We start from the raw sequence: 25,263 nt of genomic DNA on the forward strand, positions 1-25,263 counted from the left end.
CGAATCATTCTCTCATTGCCCTAATGACCATCTCTGCAGCTGATTCCTGTATTACTGCCAATGGAAACTTGGCATTCCTCTGGAAAAGACACGGTTTCCTAGCACCTAAACGTATTTTAGGCTCAAAAAGTGTGATGACCATTATCTATAAACAATTTCTGTAAGACACTATAAATAGTGTTTCACAAGGAAGATTAAAAACATTACACATCTTTGTCCCTAGCAATTTTATTGGCAAAAAAATGAAAAAATAGATTATAAGAATATCCATATGAAATTATGAAAATGAATACCCCTTGAGGAGTAGTAATGGGAGTTAATGGAAATGTTAACTCAAAATTTGAAAGTTTCTCTCTAACTGCCTGGAAAGAAAAAAAAATAAAAATACTGTGAGAGTAGAATTTCTCTCAGAAAATAAAACCTGAAATTGATTGCCCTGACCAAACCATGCTATTGAAGTTAAGCGTGCAAAGTTACTCATGATTTACAACTTCCTTGAATACAACTTTTCTTTCAATTGTTATGAAATTTTAAAAGAATGTCTATAAAGCTTTTTTGAAAAATCTTTGAAAGTTACTTTCCCTTAAACATTAAGGAATTTTACCAAGCAATTCCCTCCCACCCCCACCCCAAACTAATAGCTGGTCAGGCCATTCCACTGTCATGTTTGAAAAATGGCAAACCAACAACACACAATAATACAAATTATTTAAACTAAGAGAGACACCAAATGTAAAGCATTATGGGAACTGCAGAATGTGAACGTTAGGGTATGAACCACGCTGGAGAGAACTAGAGGCAGGCTCCACTGGAAGGGCTTAAGAGTCGTCAGATGTAGTAGGTGATGTCAGTTAGAAAGTGAAAAATAAAAATCTGTTTCATAATTTTTCCTTTGCTGGAACCCAGATGTAAGGCCCAGACTGTTCCTCTATGATCTGTTTCACTTGGGTGTAGATTTCTTCCAGCGTGTCTCCTTGGACAATAGCTGCAAAACACAATGTGGCAATCAGCAATCATCCTTCCCAGCTCCCTACAGAAACCAACATGCTCCAAGCCAGGCTGTTCCTTTCAGAGCTCAAGAGGATGTTAGATGGCTGAGGGAACGGACACCCACTGAGACTTCTGGTTGCTGTGCTGGAGTGACACACACAGCACCATCACTTGCTTTGCGCTGTACTACAAGTACACCCATACCACCGAGGAGGCTTTTCTTTGCCTCCATGTGGTTAGGAAAACCACATGTGAAGATCTTGCCTGAGCCAGTTCACATCCTCCACTACTCTTTTTGTTCGTGTTTCCTGCACAAGGGGTGTCAGAGCTCAGGGCTTGGTGCTCCTCAGCCGAGTCCTGACACTGGACAGCAAGGCTGGCTGGCCTGGGGATCGCTCCCTGCTGGCGCTGCCCCTGCCTGAGAGGAGCAGCAGCTCACAGAGCCTGCTGCCCAGCCAACAGATCCAGGTTTTATAAACAGGCTTCCTTAGGGAGTTAAAAGTGTCACTTATATTCAGGTGGTATAAATCAGATCTATTTTCTCCAAGGCTACAAAATAATTAATATTGAGCCACTGTGGGCGTGTTCTGACATCCCAAGGTGAGGCATGGTCTGGTGGGAACGAGAATGAAGTTTGAGCTGTTCTCACCACACTTCAGTCTGAAAAACCAATCACCAGGAGATGGCAACTTATTTTTCATTAGGATTGCCACCTCAGTGCTGATAACCAAGGAAACAGTTTAGCAGGAATGGTAATTTTGGAGGCAGGCCAGACTCCCTCTTGCGTGCATCAAGAAAATACTGCAGCTTGCAAGCTTTTCTTTCATGCAAATTAATTCCTTCTTGCTCCTACTCCTCGCTCCCATCTCTTACAAACTTTCTCCCCATCTGCAGCCCATTGTCACAGTGCATGTGGGAGGAGGCTGTTAAATTATTATAGGTCAGTATAATGTTCACAGCACAACAGGACATTAGAAACATTTAGAAATGCCTTTGCAATGCAAATAGACTTCATCTTCTCGCTGAACCACACCTCTTCCAAGCTCCACAGCCTCAAAACAGAAGATGGACACGTTCTTCATGTGCCTCAGTGCAAAGTTTAAAGTCTGTTTAAACTTAGCCTACTGATGAAGTTGACTCCATTTATCCCACACAACGTGGTACTTGTTAACATCTTAGGGAATGCTCACACATTCTGTTTTAGCAGATGACTGTCCTGGGTGGCAGCCTCCAAACTGTAAGCAGTAAGTGGGATTTGGCACATCTTTGGGTATCTCAAACAGATTCAGAAAAGCATTTCTACCCTGAACTGGATTATCAAGGACAGAAGCCTGACCATTGCTAGCCTTCATCAACAAGCCTTGTAATTCTGAGAAGGAACATGGCCCTGAGCACTAGAGCTCTTAAAAAGGCCCATAAGTTTTTGATCCTTCAATTTCCTGAAAAAGGGCCCTTTACCAGCTACTAATTAAATACTTAATTCCTATTTATGAAAATGCACTCCTTCATTTCTTGAGCAACAAACCTGACACATTTGCAAGTCACTGGGACTGTACAACAGGAAGAATCTGCAATATATGTCAAGAGCCCCATGACTTTCTGGTGCAGAGAGAGAGCTATGGGAAGAGTGGGAGAGCTAGACAGAGTGTTGGGACAAACTGACAGTGGGCAGGAGGCAGACAGAAAGGGATAAAATCAAGCTTCTCATTGTGTGTGTAACACACAATGCAGAGAAAAGTCTGCAGAAAGACTGGGGCAGGCAGTTATCTTCCACATGAAGCCACCACTCCTCCTTGTGCCCCTGCCCAGGTGGAGCAGACTGTTGCATTCACAGCTCTGCCCACACAGGATGTGGAAGGAGAACTTGGGCAAAGGAGCTGTCACAGAAAGGAGATGAATGGGGCAGCAAACATGGAAATCCTGCAGAAAGGAGCATAATGGGAAGGAATGAAGAGAATGTCTGTCTAGGCACACCTCTGTCCAGAAAATCCTGACCTGATCAACCTCCTCCTCCTGCAAGCCAGAATGCAAATAATTAGCACAGCATGAGTGGTTGTTGCCCATCCCTTGCTGTTGAGTTAGGTCTGTGGCATACACAAATTTGATTTGCTAAGTACCATAATGCTGTAGTGCAGAATTTCCAGAGGTTTAATTAATGGCCATCATATTTTACTGCCTGATTTAAAAAAAAAAAAAAAAAGGGGGGGGGGGGCGGCACATAATTAAGCATTTTCTACAGGGAGCTTTGCTGGGCAATCTCAGCTCTGCAGATGAAAAGCTTTAAGCATATCAAGAAAACAAACATTATAATCCATGGGAAAAAGGTAGAAAGTCACATAGTTTTTTAAAACCTAAATTAAGCTCCCAGTAAATTTTTGCATACATTGAATTAATTGATCAAACTGAATGCAGAGCAGAGGTGCTGAGATGGCTCTATGCCTCACAACAGTCAGATCAGCCAAAAAACAAAGTCTAGTGTTATCTCAGCAGTGAAGCAATTACTATTTTACAGCAAGCAATAAAACTTCAACTCTGGCAAGGTAACAGTCCCCAGCACAACACACCTGTGAAGTGTTCAGTAAATTCCTGCTCCAGTTTCATGGCTCTCTCAAATGTCTTCTTGGCTTGCTCTTCTGTTAAACGTTTATTCATTTCCCTGAAATTGAAAGCATTAAACATCTAAAAAGTACTATCAAATACCTGGAGTCTTCTGAAATCGGTTTTAAAACTGCTGTCTGAGTACTAACCCCGGTAAGAGGCAGTCTCCTACATGACACACTTAAGCAAAGGCTGCAGCAGGAACAAGCTGTTGTGATGCTGTGTTACATGGAATTTAGTGCAATGACATTTGTTCTCAAGCATTTTAATTGGGATTACAAACCCCACCTGTAAGTCCCCAGAAATTAAACTCAGGAAATTAAACAATGTTTAGAACACAACTGTTATAGCTGTCTTCATATAAATTGACTGGCTTTTCAAATACAATGAAGTCCAACAATGTAGCTTGAGGTACTTTACATTTACTCACATGATATTCTCCACAGCTTTGGGTTTAATAAAAATGGAGATGGGGTACAGCTGGGCAATCTGCAACCTTTTGATCGCATTGCCAGAGACATCAAGAATGCAATGTTTACCCTGGAAGTGAGAGAGAAAGGAAAATGGCTCTCAGCAAAGTGTAAGTCACAGGGCTGCACAGCTAAGAATTTAGAAAACACATCTCCACCACAGACAACAAAATTAGAGCACAGGCACCAATGAGATTATGATTTCACCCCTCTGGCCCAAGGCCCCAGAATGCTCCTCCGTCGGGACAGCACATCAGTCGAGATGCTCCTGACCCTTCCTCCTCTCCTTCCCTGCCAAAAGCTGCAGCCCAATCAGCAACACAGAATCATCCAGCAGAACACCACCAAACAGTATTTTTTGTGTTCCTAACTTGAGGATCCATTAGGGAGGTGGCCACGCTGCAGAGGCAGTTGAGGGAGGAGCCAGATGGGTTAGCTGGCATAGCCAAGGGAGTCACCACCCAGCCCCGAGGGCAGGGAAATAAGCATGGCACCATCAAGGGTCTGAATGCAAGCACTCTCCTCCCCACCAGTACCACCCAGTAGAACACAAAGTTTTGACTCCATGAATGAATTTGGGCTGATTTTTTTTTTTTTCCTCTTGAGAAACAATAGTAACTTAACCATTCCCTGGGCAGCTGGAAGACAATGTGGCCGGGCTCCTTTTCTCCCCACCTCTATACTGCCACTATGAGCAATTTTCCACCACTTAGGGATCTATCATCTCAAAGGCTCTTCCCTGCTCCTCAGCTCCTCCTGTCTCAGATATGCTCATTTCCACCTTCCATTTGTATTCCTTTCTTTTCTGAGTAGCACAGCAGTAACTTGGCATGCCACCATCTTAGAATGGAATGGGGGGAGAGAGAATCAGAAAACCACTGTCAGGTGACTCAAGAAAGGTGTTTTCCTTTAGCAGGAGGCCAGTGTGAAGGGCAGAATTCCATAAGCCAGGATACAAAGCCCACAAGCACCATAAAACCAAAGGTTACTCAGGTTACTTCCTGAATTCCTGGGAGATCACTGCCGGAAGGCACGTTGAAGAACAAGAAGTGACTGCAGTCTGAAGCCACTGACACCCTTCTGGCAGACGAGAGCATTTGGGTCATTTACCTTTGATCTCTTGTGCAACAAAAGCACTGAATTTTATTTCAGGAATTCCCAAACAGAAGTGTTCCTCCCACATAACAGTGTGTATCTGCTCGCTTTCAGCTGACAATAGCTGTTTTCTAGCACAGCATTTTACTGCATGTACTGACCTGTCCACACCTTTCAAATGGCTTCTCTTTGAATGTGGCACATGCTCTGGGAATCGAGAGCAAAGAGCGTCACCTGGTCCATTTCCCTTTTGGGGACAAAACACTTCCTATTTGCTGTGTTTGGCAAAGGGCTGAGGACTGGATCATCAGCACCGTAGCTGTGCTGGACCTTACAGGCTGTAACTGTGACAAGTTATTCCAAACTGATAACGAACGTGCATTAACAGCAGTGTGGAAGCTGCTAGTGTTTCCAAAGAGGACATGACAGTTCCTTTCAAGTGAAGATTTGGAAGACAAAGAAATGCAAGTACCTCATGATGTAAAGATGTTTTCATCCAGGCAACCTATTTTGCATTTAAGCAATACTTTACATGTTTTTTAATTCCTTACTTGCACTTCTCTGACTGAGAAACACAGCAGAGAGCTTGGTGTCTTTTACAATACAATGACATCAGAAAGCATCTTTAGCCGTGTTCCTTACAGGTAAGGAAATGGAGAGACTGGGATCAGCTGGAAGCAGGTGTGAATGAACACAATGTAAAGCTACAGCAAGAACACAAGTTATTTCTGTTTGGTCTACTCCTGAATTCATGACAGACATCTTGGAAATGATCTTTTGTACCCTAATAAGACCCACTGAAAGAACTAATCTCTTAAGCAAGATGGAGAGAAATACAAGGAGGGAGCAGCCCCAGATCAACCAGGCTGCAGCCCTGTTACGATTCTGAAGTCAAATTCTGAAGGACAGGCCATTGTTCCCCAGAAAAATAACATTAGCTGTTATTTATTCTGGAACTGAGAAATTGCTGCATCTCCCTGAAGTCCCATGGTGCCTGTGTAAAAGATTTAATAGCATGGAGACATCTGGTAGTACTTCGTTCTTCACATCAGTTTATAAAAGATTCACAGTTGTTTTGTACCTTACTAATCCCACTAGATGGGCAAAAGACAACAGCCAATTTCAGGTTTGGGATGGAACTGAAGGATTGTATCTGCGCTATCAGGTGAACCCACTGCTGACAGGTTTATGATGTTTAAACATATCAATCATCATTTAGCCACATGTGATAGTTTCACAACTTTGTTCAGCCTCCCATAAGAAGTAATGTTTATTTACTTTAACAATTTTGTAATTAATTTTCTTTACTTCTCTTGCTACATACCATAGGGCCATGTCCTATCCCACAGGGTGAGAAAGTCATCAGAAGAAAACTTTATGATGAACCACAGGATCTCACTATGTTCTTCCCCATGTTCATTCCAGTAAATGACACTTGCAGAAATAGCAATACTCAGCCAACTGGCCAAAAGGGTCTGCACTGTTTTCTGGGGGAATAACTACACCCCTGTCCCTGCATCACAAGGGCTAGCCACACACTTCCTCTGCAGAGATGCACTTTCTTTCCGGACTGAAAAAAAGTGCTCAGACTTGTGGGTTCCCTCCTAGAAAATAGCTGTTTACTCTCTCAAACAGACTAGATAACATTGTCGACTGTAAACACACTGTATCTGTAAGCAGCAGAGCACCACTCACTCATTAACCAAATATGGAATCCTTGCGAAGAATTTTTTTTAAAAATAAAATATCATCTTTAAGAACAGGATGTAAGAAAGTTGTTTCAGAGACCTCAACTAAACTTCCCTTTGAATTCAGAAATATTTAGATTTTGGAAGAAATAGTTAATTCAAGATTGAAACAGTAAGGTCAGTGTTTAAAATGTAATGGTTGTTATGTAAAAAGTCTTACTAAAGTTTGAGTTTATTCCATTCACTCTTCTTTTGTCAGCTAAGTCCATGAAGGGCACAAAGAACAACAATTTTAGAGGTTTGCTTCTGCGTGGGTCTATATCAAATGGATCATCATACTAACCAACTGCACCACCACTATTCTTAATTAAATGATCTATGCATGTGAGCTAGCCTTATTAGCCTGTAATTCCAATTATTTCTTCTCTCTTTTCTTTTCATAGGCAGGCACAAACTAGGGTTACTCTTTTCCCCTAATTTAATCGTGATGCTTTCAATATTCCAAAGCCTCATTATTTCCCTAAATGCATTCATGACAATGCACTCTAGTTTCCAGCTTTGTACAAATGGTTTTTAACAGTCAGAGGGTTCCTAATGGCTTCCTGCCATTCTCCTCTTTTCCCCTGTCAGCAGAGTCAGACAATCACCTCAGTAAGAGAAAGTAACTGGCACGGACTTACCTTTTCTGCTACCTCTCGCACTGACTGCACACTTGTTCCATAGAGATGGTTATTGTACTGGCCAGCTTCAATGAACTTGTGATCCTGAATATCCTTCTCCATTTGCTCTCGAGACGTGACGAAATGGTAATCGCGCCCATCCACCTCATAATCCCGCTTTGGTCTGGTAGTGTCTGTAAATAGAAACGAGTCATTTGTGAAGCAAAGCAAAACACAGCGACTTTTTTCTGTACAATAGCCAAAAAATACTCTCCCATTTATATTGCAGAATTGTCACAAGCAGAGATGACTGACAGCTAAGATACATTGTCTTAACTTTGTGGAGCTATTAACTTCTTTTAACTCAACATACACAGGATGCCTATTAAGAAAAGTAACATAAAAATAACGTAGAATTGCTTCAGTATTTGCTGAGACTTACGTGGAACACATGAGCCAAATTTGTCTGGAAATTCAGAGATCAGATCATCATTTATTCTGTCTTTCATGGGTCCCAAGACAATCACAGGTCGAGTGTAACTGACTATAAAACATAAAGGAGTAACATGAGTTACATTTCAGTATGACTGCTAACTTACACACTTCAGCAAAATATGCTTTACCACATGGTAATGCGTTTAATACCTAAAGGAATATGGACCCCTAAAGAGAAGAAAAGCATGGTGAAGAATGCATACCAATTAATACTGTAGTGATAGTTAAGATGTTAGACCTTCACTCTCAAATCACTATCCTGGGGAACTGAAGATGTATTAAATGTCTTGGGAAGAAAAAAAAATCTGTTCTCAAAGTATCATCCATGAAAACAGCAAAAGGAGGATTCACTTTTGTACAAGTGTTTTCACTTCAAAAATGTACCTCAGAAGTAGCAGAGCTCATGACATTCCAGTTCTGTGTTGGGAAAAGCTGCTTTTTTCCTCTCTAAGACCACAACATAAATACTCATGTATATATATAATGTAAATACTCATACATAGACTATATGTAGCTCCTGTAACTGTTAACACCCTTGTAAACAGCAGCAGCATATTTTAAAAGCAGCTTAATTTTTTTACAAAGTTATAAAGGGCTTTTGGTTGTAAATTAAGCTTAAGCAGAAAACAGCTGATTACACCTCAAGAACCATAAACACAATGTCCAAGTATCTTGATATCAGCATATATTTCAGACAGATGAATTTTAGTGCTAGGTTTGATCTGCCTTTATTGTGTGAATAAATAGAAGTTAAAGCCTGACCAATAAAATAGATTTTAATTTGACTCCTGGAGCTGTTTCCTTTCAGGGGTATTAAAGCATTCATAAAAGGAATGTCTGAGAACCAGTAACTGTCAACTTGTTAATGTAACGATAAATATCTTTGTTTAAAGACTAAGGATGGCTGACTAGTGTCTCAGACTCAAGCATCCTTCAATCTATTTAAGTCATCTCAGTTCTTTATTCCTCTGGGCTTCCTAAAGCTAATAAAAATATTGTGGAAATGAATTAGTGGACAAACGCAGGGAATATGCAGGGAATGTATTATTGCATCTAAGCAAAGGAATGAGGTGCTGGTTGTTTTCTGGTCTTCCCCATGTACTGTGTTAGACTCAAAGGAATTTGCAGCCACATGTTTAAATGCCAAAGCACCTGGCTTCCCAAAATCCTTAGTTTTACAATATGGTAGTTACTAAACCATCGGCTTGTGCAGAGTCTCATTCACAACTTTTTCTCTTCAACCCTGACATTAACTCACTTGATATTGCTATAGTTCTCACTCAGACCATTAAGCTGTCAGAATCTAGGAGGCTAATGGCAGCTAAAAAGAAGTTTCTCAATTTGTGAGATGGCCAGTGTGCACACCTAACACAGCTGCTCCTTCACAGGTAACGAACCTCAAGGTCCACTCCTTAAGCACAGCTTAGGCAGCACATCGAAGGGGGGCCTACCACTTCCTCACCTCTAGCACAGCATTAACTCATGCATTTCTCATCCACAGTTTTCTTAGGAGCCTACCAAAATTACAAGTTACACGATATAACAAGTGTAGTTTGTGTTACTCCTGTATAACAATTATTTTTTGGAAGTTTCCTGATGAAGTGGAGCCCGTATCCAGGAGTAACCAGGTGGAGAGGTAAGTCCACATGGGCACACGTGTTCCACAGTTATTAAAAGCAACTGAGCTGTGCCAAGCTGTGCATGAAACCAAAAGTGAAATCTTGGCACTCAAAATTCATGTAAATACATGAAGCCTATTTTCTTCAACTGCCACTTTGACAGGTGATAGATACCAACTATTCCCAAAGGACATCCCTTTTACAGATTAATTAACAAATGTATCAGCAAAGTAGCAGATAATCTAAGGCAACTGCTAGCACCTGTGGTGGTGAATGGGAACACTCTTAATTCTGTATCTGTTGTACACTGTGAAGCAAGATCAGGACCAAGGTGAAAAGGGAATGATGATGTTATCCCATGGGAAAATCAGTGAAAAGCCTTTTATTTTAAATGCAACTGTCAGGAAATATTTTCTCCTATCAGTTTTCATTTAATTCCATTTTTTTCCTGACAAAAATTTCCTGCCCATAACTAAACAAATCAGCCCTATAACAACGTCACACAGAAGTGGGAGACTGCCATGTTTTAGAGACATTTCAATTCAAATGCACTAAACCAGACAACTGATCTACTTCACTGTGACAGAACAAAGTAGCTGCAACAGTGAGAGTGCTAAAGCAACATGAAATAGAAGAAAATTATCATTTTTGAATTCACACTGATGAAACTCTTAAACATGCCATATTTTCCTTATGTTCTAGAAAGGAACTTACTGTGTGTGGTTTAAGCAGCACACCTTTGGATTGTGCACTAAATAATTCAGCAGTTACATTTAATAATTGATGTCTTTATGCTTTATTCATTTGAATAATGGCAACAAGTTCAAAACAGTGAAGAAGTTTCAGAAAGGCACATGAAGCAGTCCAATAATTCAGATTATGTTCATTTTATACTTAGTGAGATCTACAAACCTTCTTGTTGATTGACTGGTTCATATGACAAGACATACTCCTCTTGGCCACCTAAAATGTAAATGCAAATACAAATCTATGTATTTTTTTTCTAAATCAACATATTTAAATTGAGTCATTCAATGAACTGTAACAATAGACATTCCTTAGCAATATGCATTACAATGATACTGATGAAGGACACTTTTCCAAGAGCAATGAATTATAAAACTCACAAAGATAAGCCAAACACAAAATTTTAAAGCATAAGACACATACAGTATAAATAACATCCTGGCTTATGTTAGCAAGTCAAACTGACAGCAAGCACAAGAATTTTAAAGCATTATTGAAATGCTCTTACACACGTTTCCCTGAACGAAATGCATGCATGCTATCATTCACTGCTAGAGGCAATGCCACCTTCATCATCAACATTCAACATACTCTGAAGCCAGCATTTACAAGAAGATTTTCCAGTTGCTGTTGACTGACAGTTACGTATGTCAAGGTGCACGTATCTGCCATTAACTTCATCACGAAGTGGCATTTACATAAACACCATCAATCACTCTAATTCTACAAACTTAAAAAACTAAATACTATAGTTTTAGTATTTAGTAATTATTTTTTGAAGATTAACTTGAAAACAAATAATGCTTTGTATTGTTCTAGAAAGCACATCAGCAGTGAATGAATCTAAAATAACTGAATTTTGACCTTTGACAGCTGCAGCCTTTTCAAATGTTAGTGAAAGCACCTGAAATATACCTCAGTTGCCGTCTCTCTATAAGACAATTTCTAGCCTAACAAGATGCCTCTGAGTAAGATTTCTTACAATGGAATCACTACAAATTAAATGCACAACAGCAGGGAATTTATAATCCTGAAGATACAAGCTTGAATTATCTGACATTACTATGAACTTGGAGTAAAATGCAGCCCTTCAACTCAGCCGTGTAATTTTAGAATGTACTTTGGAGTTCACAGGCCATACTCATAACAGGCAAAGGAATGTACCAAAGCTATACCACAGCTGTAGAGAAACAGATTGCAGAAGCAGCCTTTTAGAAATTCATATATTGCTTCTATAGATGCTTTGTTTCACAGTAAATACCATTGATATTTTAAATCTAAAATTTATGATTTCATGAAGTATTTCTCTAATTTGCTTGCACTCTGTACTGTACTACTGTAATACACAAATCAACATTCATAATTTTTTCAACTATTGCAAGTGAGGAATATGTAAGACAGACACAAAAACATGCAACCTGTACATTTTTTTATCTTAAAAACTTACTCATGCAAATGGATTTTAGGAGGACAGTATATACTTTCAGAACCCCTTTTAGGCTAGGGAGAGGAAGAGGGAATCACCGGCTATGAACTCATTTATTAAAGATCCAGCTCACATTTAAATTAGATACTTCTTTGGAGAAGTCATATTGCTATAAGGTCAAACATTAGTTCAGCAAACTATTAAGGAGATCATAACAAGTAAAAGCATCCCCTGACTGAGGGCAAAAAGTATATATTGTCACCACTTTTCAAATACTTTGAAAAAATGAGTATTAATAGAATGAACCTTTTGAACAACCGTACTCATCTGTAATCAAGATAACTTTCATATTAGACAGCAGTAAGAAGAAATTTTAAAAAAGTATTTTAATAAAAAAAGTGCTTGGAATTAGACATTCAGATAAGCAAGTCCGTGACATTCATAATAAAATCAGGGCTTCTCAAATAACAACTGAGTAAAAAACTAACTAGCAGTACCAATAATGAGCTTCAAACATAAAGCAAAATCTGAAAATAACCTTGGGAGGCAGGGGAAGAGAGGAAAGCAGCAAATTTGTGAAGAAACAGTCATAGCTTGTTAGTTTTAATGGTGTGTCATTAAAAATGGTTAATTTCTTAAGTTTGTTGTATTAGCAAAGGAAACTTCCCCACATGCTGAGTTTTGTGTTATTCTGGAGGAGCACAAATGCCTCCCCAGTTGGTTTCTTTTCAATTACAGTCTATGACATTGTTAGCATTTTATGTATGTGTATAAATTCTCTCCTTGAGTGTAAACATCTGGAAGAAGAATGTGCATCACTACCTCTGAGACGATCTACAGCTTCCAAACACACACATCTGCTAACGAATCACCTTCCTTACCACCCTGACATAACCGATCCCCAGTTAGCAGGCAACCCGGAGCTGATCAGTGCCACACTGCATAACTTCCACTGCTCCTTCTTTCCATATCCCTTTGCAAATCACCAACTTCATCTTCTTGCTCTGTTCTGTGCTGGGTACCAGGTCTGGACCACACAAGCTTACTGAGGAAATGCTCACTGGACATGACCAGTGGGACTGAAGTTCTGCTTCTGGTTTAAGAGATTTTAAAGCACTGCAGATAAGCATCATGCAGCTGATTACCCACTATGAAGAGGTACTACTCTCCTTCACCTTGGTTAACAGGAAACAGTACTGTAGCCTAGGCTGGTAAAAAACCTAACTCAGTCTAGTACTGAAAGGCTACTATGTCTTAAGAGGGAGAACGTGCATGTGTGCCTAGAGTGCCTATTAATCATAACTGACTCCAGCAATTCTTACTAAGCACCCACACTTGACAAAATAGATAAATGAAAGCTAAAAGCAAGGGTAAATACATGTTTACTTATCTTCACTTTCATTAGAAGTATATACATATTAAATCTGAGTATCAGTTGTGAGAAATTGCACTATTTAACAGATTACACAGTTTAGTTATGCTTCCAGTATTAAGCTCGACTGCATATAATCATATTTGTCAGCATTAAATTTACATTTAGGTTTTAATAGGTCTAGCTAGCTCACATAATTAAAAAAGAATTGGAATTGATTCAAATTAAGCTGAACTAAGACAATCACAGATCACAATAAAAAAGTCCATAAAGGAAGCTTTGCAATGATTCTCTCCAGTCAGTTTGCTAAAAAAGAAAGACACAGAAGAATTTGCAGTACCCCATAAACACTTGAATTCATATTGGGTCTGAAGGTGAGTGTTCTATTTAACATGTAAATACCCAGAGAAAAGACAGACAAACAAAACCAAAGAAAGAGCTATTAAACAAAAGGCTCTAAATAAACAAAGAACTTAAAAACACTTACGGTAACTACTTTCACTATCGCTGGCATTAGAGGTTACATGCTCTGAAATTGCAACACAATGGGAAAAAAAATGAGAAACATACACTAATGGCATGAGTCCAAAAGAAAGCAAATAGACACAAAATAATCCAGATGAAAGACAATACTGATATCAAAATGCTGAAATCAATACATACTGCAGATAAATTTTTAAGGTACTTCTCATAGCTCTCAGGACCAAGCTTAATTTCATACGAAAGGAATGGATGTTAATAAAAAGAAAAACATTAAATAGCACATCAAAATAAGATTACAAAAGGTACACTAATTCATAGTTCACATGTAACCCTGCAAGAGCTTAGGTTTTCACTTCTTTGAGATGAATTTCGTTGTGTAAAAACTGTGGGACAATGCATTTCAACTTTTATGCAGGCAATTTATTGATCATATTGAGACTACATTGCAGGAAAAACAGTGTAGCACATTCAGTAAGAGACACTTTCCTAAGGTCTATTAAATAGTTTACTTGAAGTGCAAAGCTGAATTAAGATTTGGGGCTTTTTTCCCCCCTAGTAATGCTTTAGTTTTCAAAAGCTTCTGACTTTTATTCTGGGCTATTGACTTTCATGCCTTTGGCATAGTAATCAATATACTTCAATAGCTATGAGGTGTTTGATATTCACTACTTTAAACTATGTGTAACTGTGTTAAATATGTTTGTGATAGAAGTGAATGCAATTCAATTCATTTTGTCACCAAAAAATTCTGCAAATCTGGTGAACAAGTAGGAACTTTGGTATTGCTGACCTTTAATGTAAAGAATTAAATTTCCTGCCACCAATGAGTGTGTCTATTTGTAAGGAGAAACCGATGTTTACCTATAAAAAATTAAATGCAATTAGCATGAAATTATATCCCTAACTGTGTGCATATGATAATACACATTGCTGTCATGAGCAGCCTTTACAATGCATTAAATTCAGCGTGGTTCTTCCCAAATCAGATTGAACAGTAGGACCAATCTGACTCTAGAAATCAGAATACAGTTATGAAGCAAGTTTGTGTCTAGTGATTAATGAACGTGAAAAAATTCTTAATTGTACGTATACATTTAACCTTCTATAATGTTTTTGGGTAAAGTGAACTAATATCTTTAGCCCACAAATCGCTGACTAAACTGAACACCCTCATTTCATTTCTGTGCAGGAGGAACAGACAAGTGTTTCCTAATGTCTTGAGTACTGGCAATTTGGATCTACTTCTGTTTTGTTCTCTTGTCTAAGAAAAAGAACATCCACACTGGCAGGGAAGAGGGAAATACTGATGTTTAAAAGCCTCATGGTAGAACATGAAAGGGAGATATTCTCCATTGAGAACGTAAGTGTTGTGATAGTCTGATAATGAGGACAATCAGTGAAGATGTAAAGACACCAGGCCAGCAAGAGCAGCAATCTTCAGTCTTGCAGAGCCCAAGTAGCACAGCTTGCATTAACTGTGGTAAGGCAGTTTCAGAAAGTCTGACTGTGCCAGCAAACAGGCGAGAAGCCATTTGGTTTTGTAGCAGAATCACCTAGTGCCACTTGCAGACCATAGCACATAAACTAGGTATGACCATAAGGCCATAAAGGCTGCTTTTGATCATCTGCTCTAAGCCATAAGGCCATAAAGGTGACTAAGGTCTTCTGCTTTAGTCCAAGGATTTCCTTGAACCTGGTTATTGCAGAAATGCATAACTAATGTTACAGCTACTGGGATTTTTATGTCATGATTGAGGGCAAGTATAGAAGTACATGGCTTCTTACATGTAATTTCAGAAACACTGTGAACAGTGATGCCCTGGGAAGAATAGTTATCTTTAATGACCTTTAGTCATTATCTTTAGTGACTAACTTTGAGATTCCATAAGCATGTAATAATGCAGGTGTTTAATATCTGTCAGGAAAGCAAACTATTGGAGTCTTTTATTTGTCATTTTAGTGTACACAGACACCGTCCGTTAAGAATACTCCACAACTTTCATATCTTACTGTATTTAGGAAGTATGTCCTGCAGAAACGTGAACAACAAAAGCATCATAAGAGTTCAAGTCAGACAGAAAAAACTCTCATGGTGCCTGTTAGGCAAAGTTTTTTGTAGCTGCAAACGTCAGTCGCCTAGAGAGAGGATTGAAAACTGCAACTAAAGTATCAGGGCAATGGCTGTACTGTTGCTGTAAAAACCTATAGGTTATTTTAGAATAAATAAAATCACAAAGACAAGATAAAAGTAACATAAAAATAATTACCAAATTTAAAAACACAGTACTATCAAGGACAAACACAGAAACGCTGGTGAGCTTCTGCACAACAAACACCACATCTATTGTGAGAGTCACGTGAACTTCAAGTGACACGTTCCTGAAAGCAAAAACCCCCAGAGCATTACAAACTAGGAGAAGCTATGAAACATTTTTAGAATCAACCTCCTTGTGCCAGTAGAGCACCAGCCTCAAAAAGACCTGTTAACGGGAAAAAAAAAAAAGTAGTAATTTTTCAGATGGAGGTTAAAATAACTTGGGAGTATTTTGATCACTTACTCAGGCCTTTTGATCCCATGTCGTCAGGGACCTCCTGCAGAGTAGTCCCCAGAGGGCAAGCAATAAAAAGACAATCACAAAGAAAATAATTGTCAGTAATATATAAAATTGGCGCTACGACAGGAGACAGTTCCCAGAACATCACAGGGGAAGATAAATCTCTGGGATTTGACCTGACTGGCATGTGAAGTGTAATCAGTGATGCAAATGGCAGAGAACACAGTTGGTAGTAGACTCAGTCTGCATTAGCGAACTTATGCGATGACTTTTTGAGAAGACAATTTTTCTGTGTTGGAAACAATGATGAAATCCAAAGCATTCATGAGGAAAAATCTCTTCATTAGGAAAACCGAATTAGAATGGAATGACTTTGAAGAAACCAGTCACAAGGGACTGATTCCAGAAGTTGGTATGCTCTGGTACGCTTTCTGGGGTGCTCTTTACTCTTCTCCCAGTCAGAAGTGAGGAACCATCACTGACAGCGCTGGAAGGCTGTTATCTCCTCCAGTTATGCACACACTGTTACTCAACAGTATTGCCCAGTTTATTGCAAACTGGGATACCCTTGGGTTAAATTTTATTTTAGCAGCAAACAAACGGTTTTATCAGTGGTGTAGATTGGTTTGTAGTCAGCATCTCTTAGCCTGTTGCAGCTCATGAAACTGTCTCCATGGTAACACCCTACTGCAATCTAGCAGGCCCTTCTACATGTGCTTTTCTCTCCATCAAATGCCACATACTTACGGTCAATATCACTGGTTTCCTGCTCACTCTGGTCCTTGTTCTTGTAGAAGGGAAATTTTCGGGAAAAGAGGTTCTTTTTACGCTTGTCATTGAATGACTGCTGAAGAAGAGAAGGAGGGGCAAAACAAAGGATGTCTAATGTCTGTGTGAACAAAGGCCCCGACCAGCAGCTTTGTGGAAGCTGACTCCAGTAACCACATTATGCAGTGCATATTTCAGTTTAACACCATCATCTTAGCTCATTAGCAGTCGAAATTGGGATTCATGGCTTTGCTCACACCCTCCATATTTCACATCCTTACTACTGAGACAGCTGGCTGGCTGGTTCATCCTATGTGGCCTGACCTGTATTTGACAAATTTAGGTTTCCTTGGAGTGTAAAAAGATGTGAAAATCTAGGCTGCTGTAAGAGAGCCAAACCATAATTAACTCCAAGTTAACTAAACCACTGATATTGTCCATCTATGGGGTTACTGTATTTAAAAAAAAACATGCTGAGGTTTTACACATGCTTTTGCAAACAGCTGACATCACAACAGCACACCAGACATATCTGCCAGTCTTACCTATTTGCAAAGGCAAAACTGTAAATACTTTGGTGACAACTGCTAGATAACATCATACAGCAAAGAAAAACTGGTATTGTACTGAATGTTCTTATAATTAAACTAAGAGTGAAAGAGGACAAAAGGAATAAGAAAAATATGTCTAAAATATCCATTTGTGTCAGTATTTGTTTAAGTCTTTCACAATTACAATTCACTGAAGTTCACTGAAAGAAATTACTTTGTTCTACATATGTCTGCAACCCAATATAAAGATTTTTTTCAAAAGATACAAATGAATTTGTTTGCAGTGGCAATTATTTTTTTCAAGGATGCATTTATAGCAAATTACCACATGAACAAACCCTGTATGGCCAGGGATCATGTTCAGCAGCTTTCAACATTAACTGCTTGTGTTGATAATTTCTGCTTCGCAGTCGCAACAAAAATGTCTCTAGAGTTACCTATGGAATTTGCCATGTTTTTGTCATTTGGTTTGCAGAGACTCTATTATGGGAAGGATGGCAAGAGTAAGAAAATGCCTAACTTGCCCCTGAGATCCTATGCTGCAGAGTGACTGTTTATTTCTAAGCAAGCAGAGCCTGTGTGCAGCAGGAAGCGCTAAAACTTCCTCAGAGCCATTTTTTTAAAGCTACTGAGGAAAGAACCCCAAAATATTTTCAATTCATACATTAAATATTCTATTATCAGATATTTCTAAAATTTGGAGCATGTTTCTTTCAAATAATTATCTGTCTTTAGCCAGCATGAGCTTGTCATCCTCTATTATACTCAATACAGTTATAAAAAGATATTATCATCTTTTCCACCAGTGTTAAGTACAGAATGAAATGTAGGAACAACTGGGGCTCAATAGGATGAAGTTTTTCTCCAACAGTGGGCCACCTTGTTTGGTTCAATTACAAAACTAGCATTTGGCCTTCCTAAAGAGAATGCCTGGAGTGCAACACACGAGCTGCATCCTGCTACCGTATTAAGAATCCTTCTGGCCATCTGTTTTAATACAGACTTGCTGGGCAATATTAGATACTGAAACCTCCAGTGATACTGTCATTACCATTGGTTGCTTCTTTAAAAAGAAAAACCCAACTTATAGTCACCAGGTACTAAAGAGCCACATGGTACCATGTTAGCACGATCAGTGACACTGTGCTCTGGAGATAGCAACACTGTGTTATTGGAAGGAACTCCAGAAAACCTTTAATGGGTTGGCATCTGTTTGACTAGAGCTATCACTCCACTGTAAGAACTGGTAAATTATCAACCTGGCATAGGGACAGAAGAACTGGTTTCAAGCCAATCATATGCTTGCAGGAACCACAGTTGGCATGGGCCAGGTTTTAGGTTATGGCCCTCCTGACCTTCTTTACCCGAAGTCAGTAAGTCATTGCAATTGATTTCTCATAACCAGAATGATTAATATAATATACAGAACAGGGCAGTTTAACTGAGATGCTGAGACCCTGCATTTTGTAGAATTAAAATAACTGGCTGATTTATTGTACTTTATAAAACATAATAGTTTTTTTCATTTAGTTTTGAAAATGTTTCATAACAATAATTATCTTAACTTGCTGTACAGTAAATCTTACTGAATATTAAATTTTACATACTGCATGTATAATGGTCAGAGTCAGTTCCATTGCCAAAACAAAGAGAAAGTAAAAGTAATATTATACTGATTTTGCATAAAAGATTAGCCAAAAGATTACTTTTAAAAGATACTATGATTATAAAAAGCTAGAGAGAATTGCTTATTAGTTGAAAATGCGTAGTAATTGTATTAAATTTTTCATAAGCCCACTGCAAATCATAAACAGGCATCATAAGCAAGAATATATTAAAACAGAAGCAGCACAGGGAATGAGATAAATGTTTGCATGAAACGATCAAACATGAAAAATGTAACTATTTCTGCTCCAGATTTTTTAGCTTTCCTTAAAATGAAAGGAACATGGATTTTAATGGTTGCTATCTCTAGGGTTATTCTTTAAGCTTTTAATACAGAAAATTTGAAGTTGGTATTCCAGCCTGCCCATGGAGTGTTATACAGACACAGGAAAGCACACAGTCCATGAGGACACATACAGTGCTTCCCTTGCTGGGAAAAACATCACCATGACAAATACAAGAAGAATACTTTAAGGAGAAACTGTCCAGTTAAGACATTTACAGCTGAAGCAAAAGATTGTGAACAGTGTAAGCGTGTTTGCAAAATGAGATGTTACTAAAGAAAAGAACTGCAGTTCTGTATCAATGGCAAGCGTAGGTGCTTTTCCACTCAGGATTCCATGCACATCTTTGGTGCTACATGAGTACACAGTGACTGTGTACTAACTCTGCTAATGCTACTTCAAACACACTGTTAATTTTGACAGTAAGTTAACTGTTTGCAGTTTATTGGTAGACAAACTACAAAACCATGCAATCATCCTTCAAATAACATACGAAGAATTACTTCATGAAATTAAAACAATCTGAAGTATTTAAGCCATTTTCTTCATGTGATTTCTAAAAACTGAACTCAAATGATAAAAACCATCAGGTTAAACATTACCATGTCAGTCAGTTGATAACATTTTATTCCAATGCCAACAAACAAATGTACCAAAACAGATTAAAACCTGCAAATAATCCAATGAATCCTCAAGGCAGTACTGTAACTGTTCATCAGAAAATCACTAGAGATACTGATTTCCTTTTAAACAAATACTTATTAAAACAACTATGATCATTAATAAACTAAAGTGGAACCTTTGCCATATAGCAGAGGGATGTACATATGGATTTGACAGTCTTGAAATTATGAAGTCCTACACCATCAGCATGTAGTACTGAAGCTTTAATACTTTACATATGTGATTTTTGAAGTCCTAAAAACATTATAACTGAAAAAAATTACTCAAAGGAATCTTTGGGATCTACAATAATGACTGATTACTGTTACAATATTAGTCCCATTAAAAAATGTTCACTGTTTAAGAAATAGCTTCTTCGAAGCTTAAACCATGTTTCAGATTTTAAAAAACAGCATTATATTATTGCTTTAGAAGGTTCTTACATCTAAAATGCATATTAAGTCTTAAAATTACTAGTTATGTATTATGGGATGAAATTGTAAGGTTGTGAAGCTGTTTCTCAAATTTCAAAGAGACCAAAGCATTGCAAAAAAGCCTCACCCTCAAAATAAAAAAATGCCTCCTTTACCATTAAGAAATTGCTATAATTTTGGCTACAAACACTCCTATTACTATCCTGCTTTCTCACCAGTCATTCCCATCATGTGTAGTGGGACAGGCATAGCATATCATGCAGTGAACTGCACCAAGGGATTGACTGAAATGAAAACCAGATTTTCATTTGGATTGGGTTGTTTTCCCATCTGCACTGGTTATTTTACATGATTTAAGTACAACCACATCAGTATTTGCATCAATAGAGTGTGGTGGCAAGGAAAACCAGCTGTGAGTAGGGGATTGATTCTGTTCAGCCATGGCACTGCCCTCGAGTTTTTGCTGGCCTACACCCTTGCACGAAATTCTTTAAATCTTCTGAATCTGTAATTATAACGAGTTACCTGATGCTGCCTGTGTACATTGTGAAATTTAATGATGTTATCACAGGAACCCCGTGGAGTTCTGGTTCCTTCCTTTCTGTATGAATTTAAGGAACGTAACACTACTTTTTCTGTAAGTTGGTAGTAAGCCTCTCCCCAAAAAAGAGGCCAGGAGCGCTATCCATACTGAAAGACTTATAAACAGCACTTGCAGAGCTGTTAGAAATGGCGTTACTCAATACTCAGTAACTACCATACCTTTTGCATTGTAGTATAAATGGTAATATGTATTTGTAAGCTAACTAACTCTTCAAACAACTCACAGTGTTATGGCAATGGTTTACTACCAAAGGTAGCTTTGGTGCTCAATTATTTATTTCTATTTGACAGAATTTCATCTTGTCACTAAAAATTGAAACTGAGTCTGCATAGATAAACCACTGAAAAATGTTACTATTCACAATGCCAGGTGTAATTAGTACTTCATTAACTCACCCCTTTATCTCCTCTTCCTTTGGAGTTGAATTTCACGGTCTTTAAACGGGCTCGTTCTTTTTTCTCAACTCTATCACAAAATCAAAGAGTTAAATCAGCAAAATTCCAGAACTTCCAACTACTACTTGTTACAATTTAAGCATGCAGGTGTACCTTTGATAGTATAGATCTTGTTGGTGATGACACCTCCACAAAAGTATTGGAAAAGTAGGGTATTATCTCCTCAAGAGATGAGCTCTGAGAGTATTCGAGTATTTTGTGATTATATGGGTTCAAGAAATCACATCCCTGTAAGTGAGCAGCTATCAAGATTCAGAGCACCTACTCTCTTATTTGGATCTCCAATATGCCAGCAAACACCTTGTCTCTGGTTTAACTCTGGCCACCAAAGAAAGACTTTGCAGTTTCACAAGTTTTGTGTAGAAAGAAATCACAGTAGCGTCCTGTTTCAAACAAAATTTATTGTGCACCTTCTCATACACAAATAGTCTAATGCTGTTAGGCCTACAATGTGCCTCCATTGAGAACAGAGACTTAGATCACCTTTATCAACTTCAGCATGCAACTTCTAAGGCTAAACATGATTCTAACAAGCTTCTCATGGAGTTAGTCAGAATCCCACTACAGATTATATATGTATTCATATATGTATTAATTGTATCAGATATTTAATAGCAGACACCTCAAAGTCAACAAAATGACATACCTGCGTTTGCTTGGGATAACTCCAATTTCATCACTTTCTCCATCTGGAGTTACCTGCCGTGCTTGCCACCATTCATCATCAGAAGCATTAATGACATGGAGAATATCACCAAATTTGAAGTTCAATCCTTGACTTGGAAGGCCGCTATCTTTAGTCTTGTCATAATCAAAGAGAGCTCTAAATTGAAAGAATAAAATGCATATAGAAAAAGCAATAAAAAAACCAGGGGAGTACAAATAGCACTAGATACAAAGCTGTTGATACTGTTCACAAACACCTTCATCACTCTGGGGCAGTTGCTTAAAACAAGAAGGCCGAATGCATTCTCCCTCTCGCATACATACATGCACACACTGACAACATACAGTGCAGTATTTGCACACATGGAAGTTTTATTGAACAAGAAACCAACTTTGAGAGCTCTAGCAGTTTGCACAAGGGCGACAGGAGAGGTCAAAACTTGGCACAGAGCACGTCAGCCTAAGGAACAAAAGGCAAGGATCTGAAGCATAAAGCACTGTTAGAAGTTCTGTAATGTTTGCTGGTTTATACCAAGTTATAAACTGGAATTATTTTATTAATTAAAAATTACCATCTTTAAAGTAAAAGTTGATATCCTGCTTACTGTGTGTCAGGAGAAAAAAAGCTCAGAAATGTGATTTGAACACAACTTTGCTACTGCAGTGCCCGAAGGCAAGAAACTTTATGTGCATTCTTTCAGAAAATACCCAGCCATTCAAGAGAATCTCATCCTTTTTTATAAGGTAAGCCTGTTTCCAACAATAGGTACTAGCAATTACCTGAGCACCAGCTGCGTGGCTACACAGTTTTATTAGCGTTCTCCTGCCAGCAAGGTTGGTCTGTGCAAGTCCACTATTATCCATACCCACATCTATGCCTGCTTTGTACGGATTCCTTTCCCTTTCTGATTTATGAAAGCACAATTGTCTGGAAAGGCACCATAGTGTGGAACTGATTGGGGTTAAAATTAAACTCTTTTCTCTGTGTTGGATCATTTTATATCCAGATTCATTCCCTGAGGGACTGAAGAGACATGCAGTACGTTTCTTCCAGCACTATCATGGGTTTAGTGAAGATGTGGAAATGAATGATGACAGGAGCCTCTGACCAAACTGTAAGAGATGCTCCTAAGGTTACGCCTTAGAAAGGACTTGTATTTTACCTTTGAGAAAGGTGTGTGATCTTCACCTATGGAAAGTAAGAAGTGTCTGTACAACAGAGGACAAAAAAATCATCAACCTTATTTTATCTGCAAGCTCATAAATCTGTCAGTGATGCGTTGTCTAAATGACACGCTGCCTTGATTTAGAGACCTGACAACAAATCCACCTCAACCTTTGGAAAGGAGCAACAACAGATTACAACTGGGTGATTTTAAATGGTGTCCTTTGTCTTGCCCAAATTCAATTAGTTCCTTCTTCCCAAACACTAACATAACGTACCTTTCCTGCTACATTTTTAATGTTCCAGAATGACTTTAAGTGCCTGCAAGTCCTAATTGGTTGTTCCAAAGTGTATTTTGGCTTTATGGATTTTTTACCCTTCTGAAGCACAGAATGTACTTTTTGTGGTTTGAACTGTATTTGCTCACAACCAAATGTCAAATTCCTTACAGGGAAAAAAATTCAACATTCTATCAAGATCAATTCATCTTTAGCATAAAGTCTACTGCAGAATCAGATTTGGTGAGACACCATGCCTCTTTGGGGCCATAAAAATTTCTTTTCAATGCATTTAGTTAAAATTTCCTAATGATTTCCAAACCATAAAGTTTCTTCCACTCGAAGGTGTAGCTATTATTTGCTCTAGTCAGAGCTGGAGTCAGCACCGCGGTTTGAAATTGGAATGCATCATGCTGGTCAGAAAAATGCACAGAGGTACAAGTCATTTTCAGTTGTGAATTTTACACAAATTGTAGAGACTGACGTTTGGCAAATAATTTCTGCAATTGTGGTTGAATGCCTATAAGCATTTGACTGTTGGGTTTGCCATTCAATTCAGCATTACATTATATAACTGGCATCCTTTAAGGCATATCCAAAACCAAATATTACAGAAAAAAAAATGACCTTCAGTTACTAAAATTGCCCTTGGACTGGTATAATTAAAAGTACAGAATGATCATACCAGAGTGACTTATGAGACATAACCCTGGTAACTAACATGTTCTGTCAGTATCTAGGAATATGTGCAAAGATCCATAAAACTAACTTCAATTAGGTCAAAATTACATCAGAAACCAGACAGAACAGATGTGAACCCATCCTGTGCATACCATGTTGCCTACCAGTCTTTGGCATCTCTTGGTGTGATGACAAGAGTAGATCTCCAAAGCCCTAGAAGCACCCTCTGAGAAGAGAGGTGGGTGGAAGCTACTTTCCTGAGGAATTTTTGCATTTTAGATTTTTGTTCTGACTTACAGCTAAGCTATTTCCAAGAAAGGTTTTTTGAGACTCAGTAAAAGGAATCATCAGTCTCCACAAGGCTTGTGCCAACGACCTGGAGAAGGCTGCATTTTGGGCAGCAGTTGGCAAAGGCAAAAGTTCAATCATTTACCGCTAACAACTTCCATCAGTGTAATAAAAGCTACAGAAACACAAAATGCTTGTCAGTGGCTTAAAATACCAATGTGTGAACATGAGCATAAGCGGTTTAGAACCTAATCAGGCTATAGCTAACCAAGCAAAATAAAAGCATTTAGAATTGTTTAGGCTTAGTTATATGATGAGGGCTAAAGCGATAAATCATGGGATTATGGAAAGGAAGATCTCACCACAATATCTATATGCACACCTACCTGTGGAAGTTCTTAAGACATGGATAACCAATAAGCAGTTATCCTCAGCATTTAAGGCATTTATCCTTAGATATTTAAATTTTGACCCCCAAAAAATATATAAGGCAGACAAAACCAAAAAAAAATTAACAAGACCAGCTCTGAAAGCTAGAATCCAGATAAAGCCACTAAAATAGTA

At 38.4% G+C, this 25,263-nt stretch overlaps 1 protein-coding gene across 17 annotated transcripts in view; it reads right to left on the reverse strand.

Moving 5' to 3' along the window:
* Positions 1–646: 646 nt before the first annotated feature.
* Positions 647–25,263, reverse strand: part of DLG1 (discs large MAGUK scaffold protein 1) — a gene marked incomplete at its 5' end in the record, with an annotated part of 144,316 nt that continues 119,699 nt past the window's right edge. For 5 of the 17 annotated variants that reach the window (XM_084267337.1, XM_084267351.1, XM_084267346.1 and 2 more), the window contains 10 exons: positions 647–985; positions 3,555–3,646; positions 4,019–4,128; positions 7,522–7,694; positions 7,943–8,040; positions 10,523–10,577; positions 13,647–13,688; positions 16,201–16,234; positions 21,562–21,631; positions 22,268–22,444. In XM_084267337.1, coding sequence (XP_084123463.1) covers positions 879–985; positions 3,555–3,646; positions 4,019–4,128; positions 7,522–7,694; positions 7,943–8,040; positions 10,523–10,577; positions 13,647–13,688; positions 16,201–16,234; positions 21,562–21,631; positions 22,268–22,444 — 958 coding nt within the window. In that variant the 3' untranslated portion in view covers positions 647–878. Of the gene's footprint in view, positions 986–3,554; positions 3,647–4,018; positions 4,129–7,521; positions 7,695–7,942; positions 8,045–10,522; positions 10,578–12,093; positions 12,130–13,646; positions 13,689–16,200; positions 16,235–16,944; positions 17,045–21,561; positions 21,632–22,267; positions 22,445–25,263 lie in introns of all 17 variants that reach the window. The other 12 variants (XM_084267338.1, XM_084267336.1, XM_084267342.1 and 9 more) reach the window with 5 other exon arrangements.

The sequence above is a fragment of the Gallinula chloropus genome, assembly GCF_964237585.1.
Source record: "Gallinula chloropus genome assembly, chromosome: 8".
NCBI classification, from domain to species: Eukaryota; Metazoa; Chordata; class Aves; order Gruiformes; family Rallidae; genus Gallinula; species Gallinula chloropus.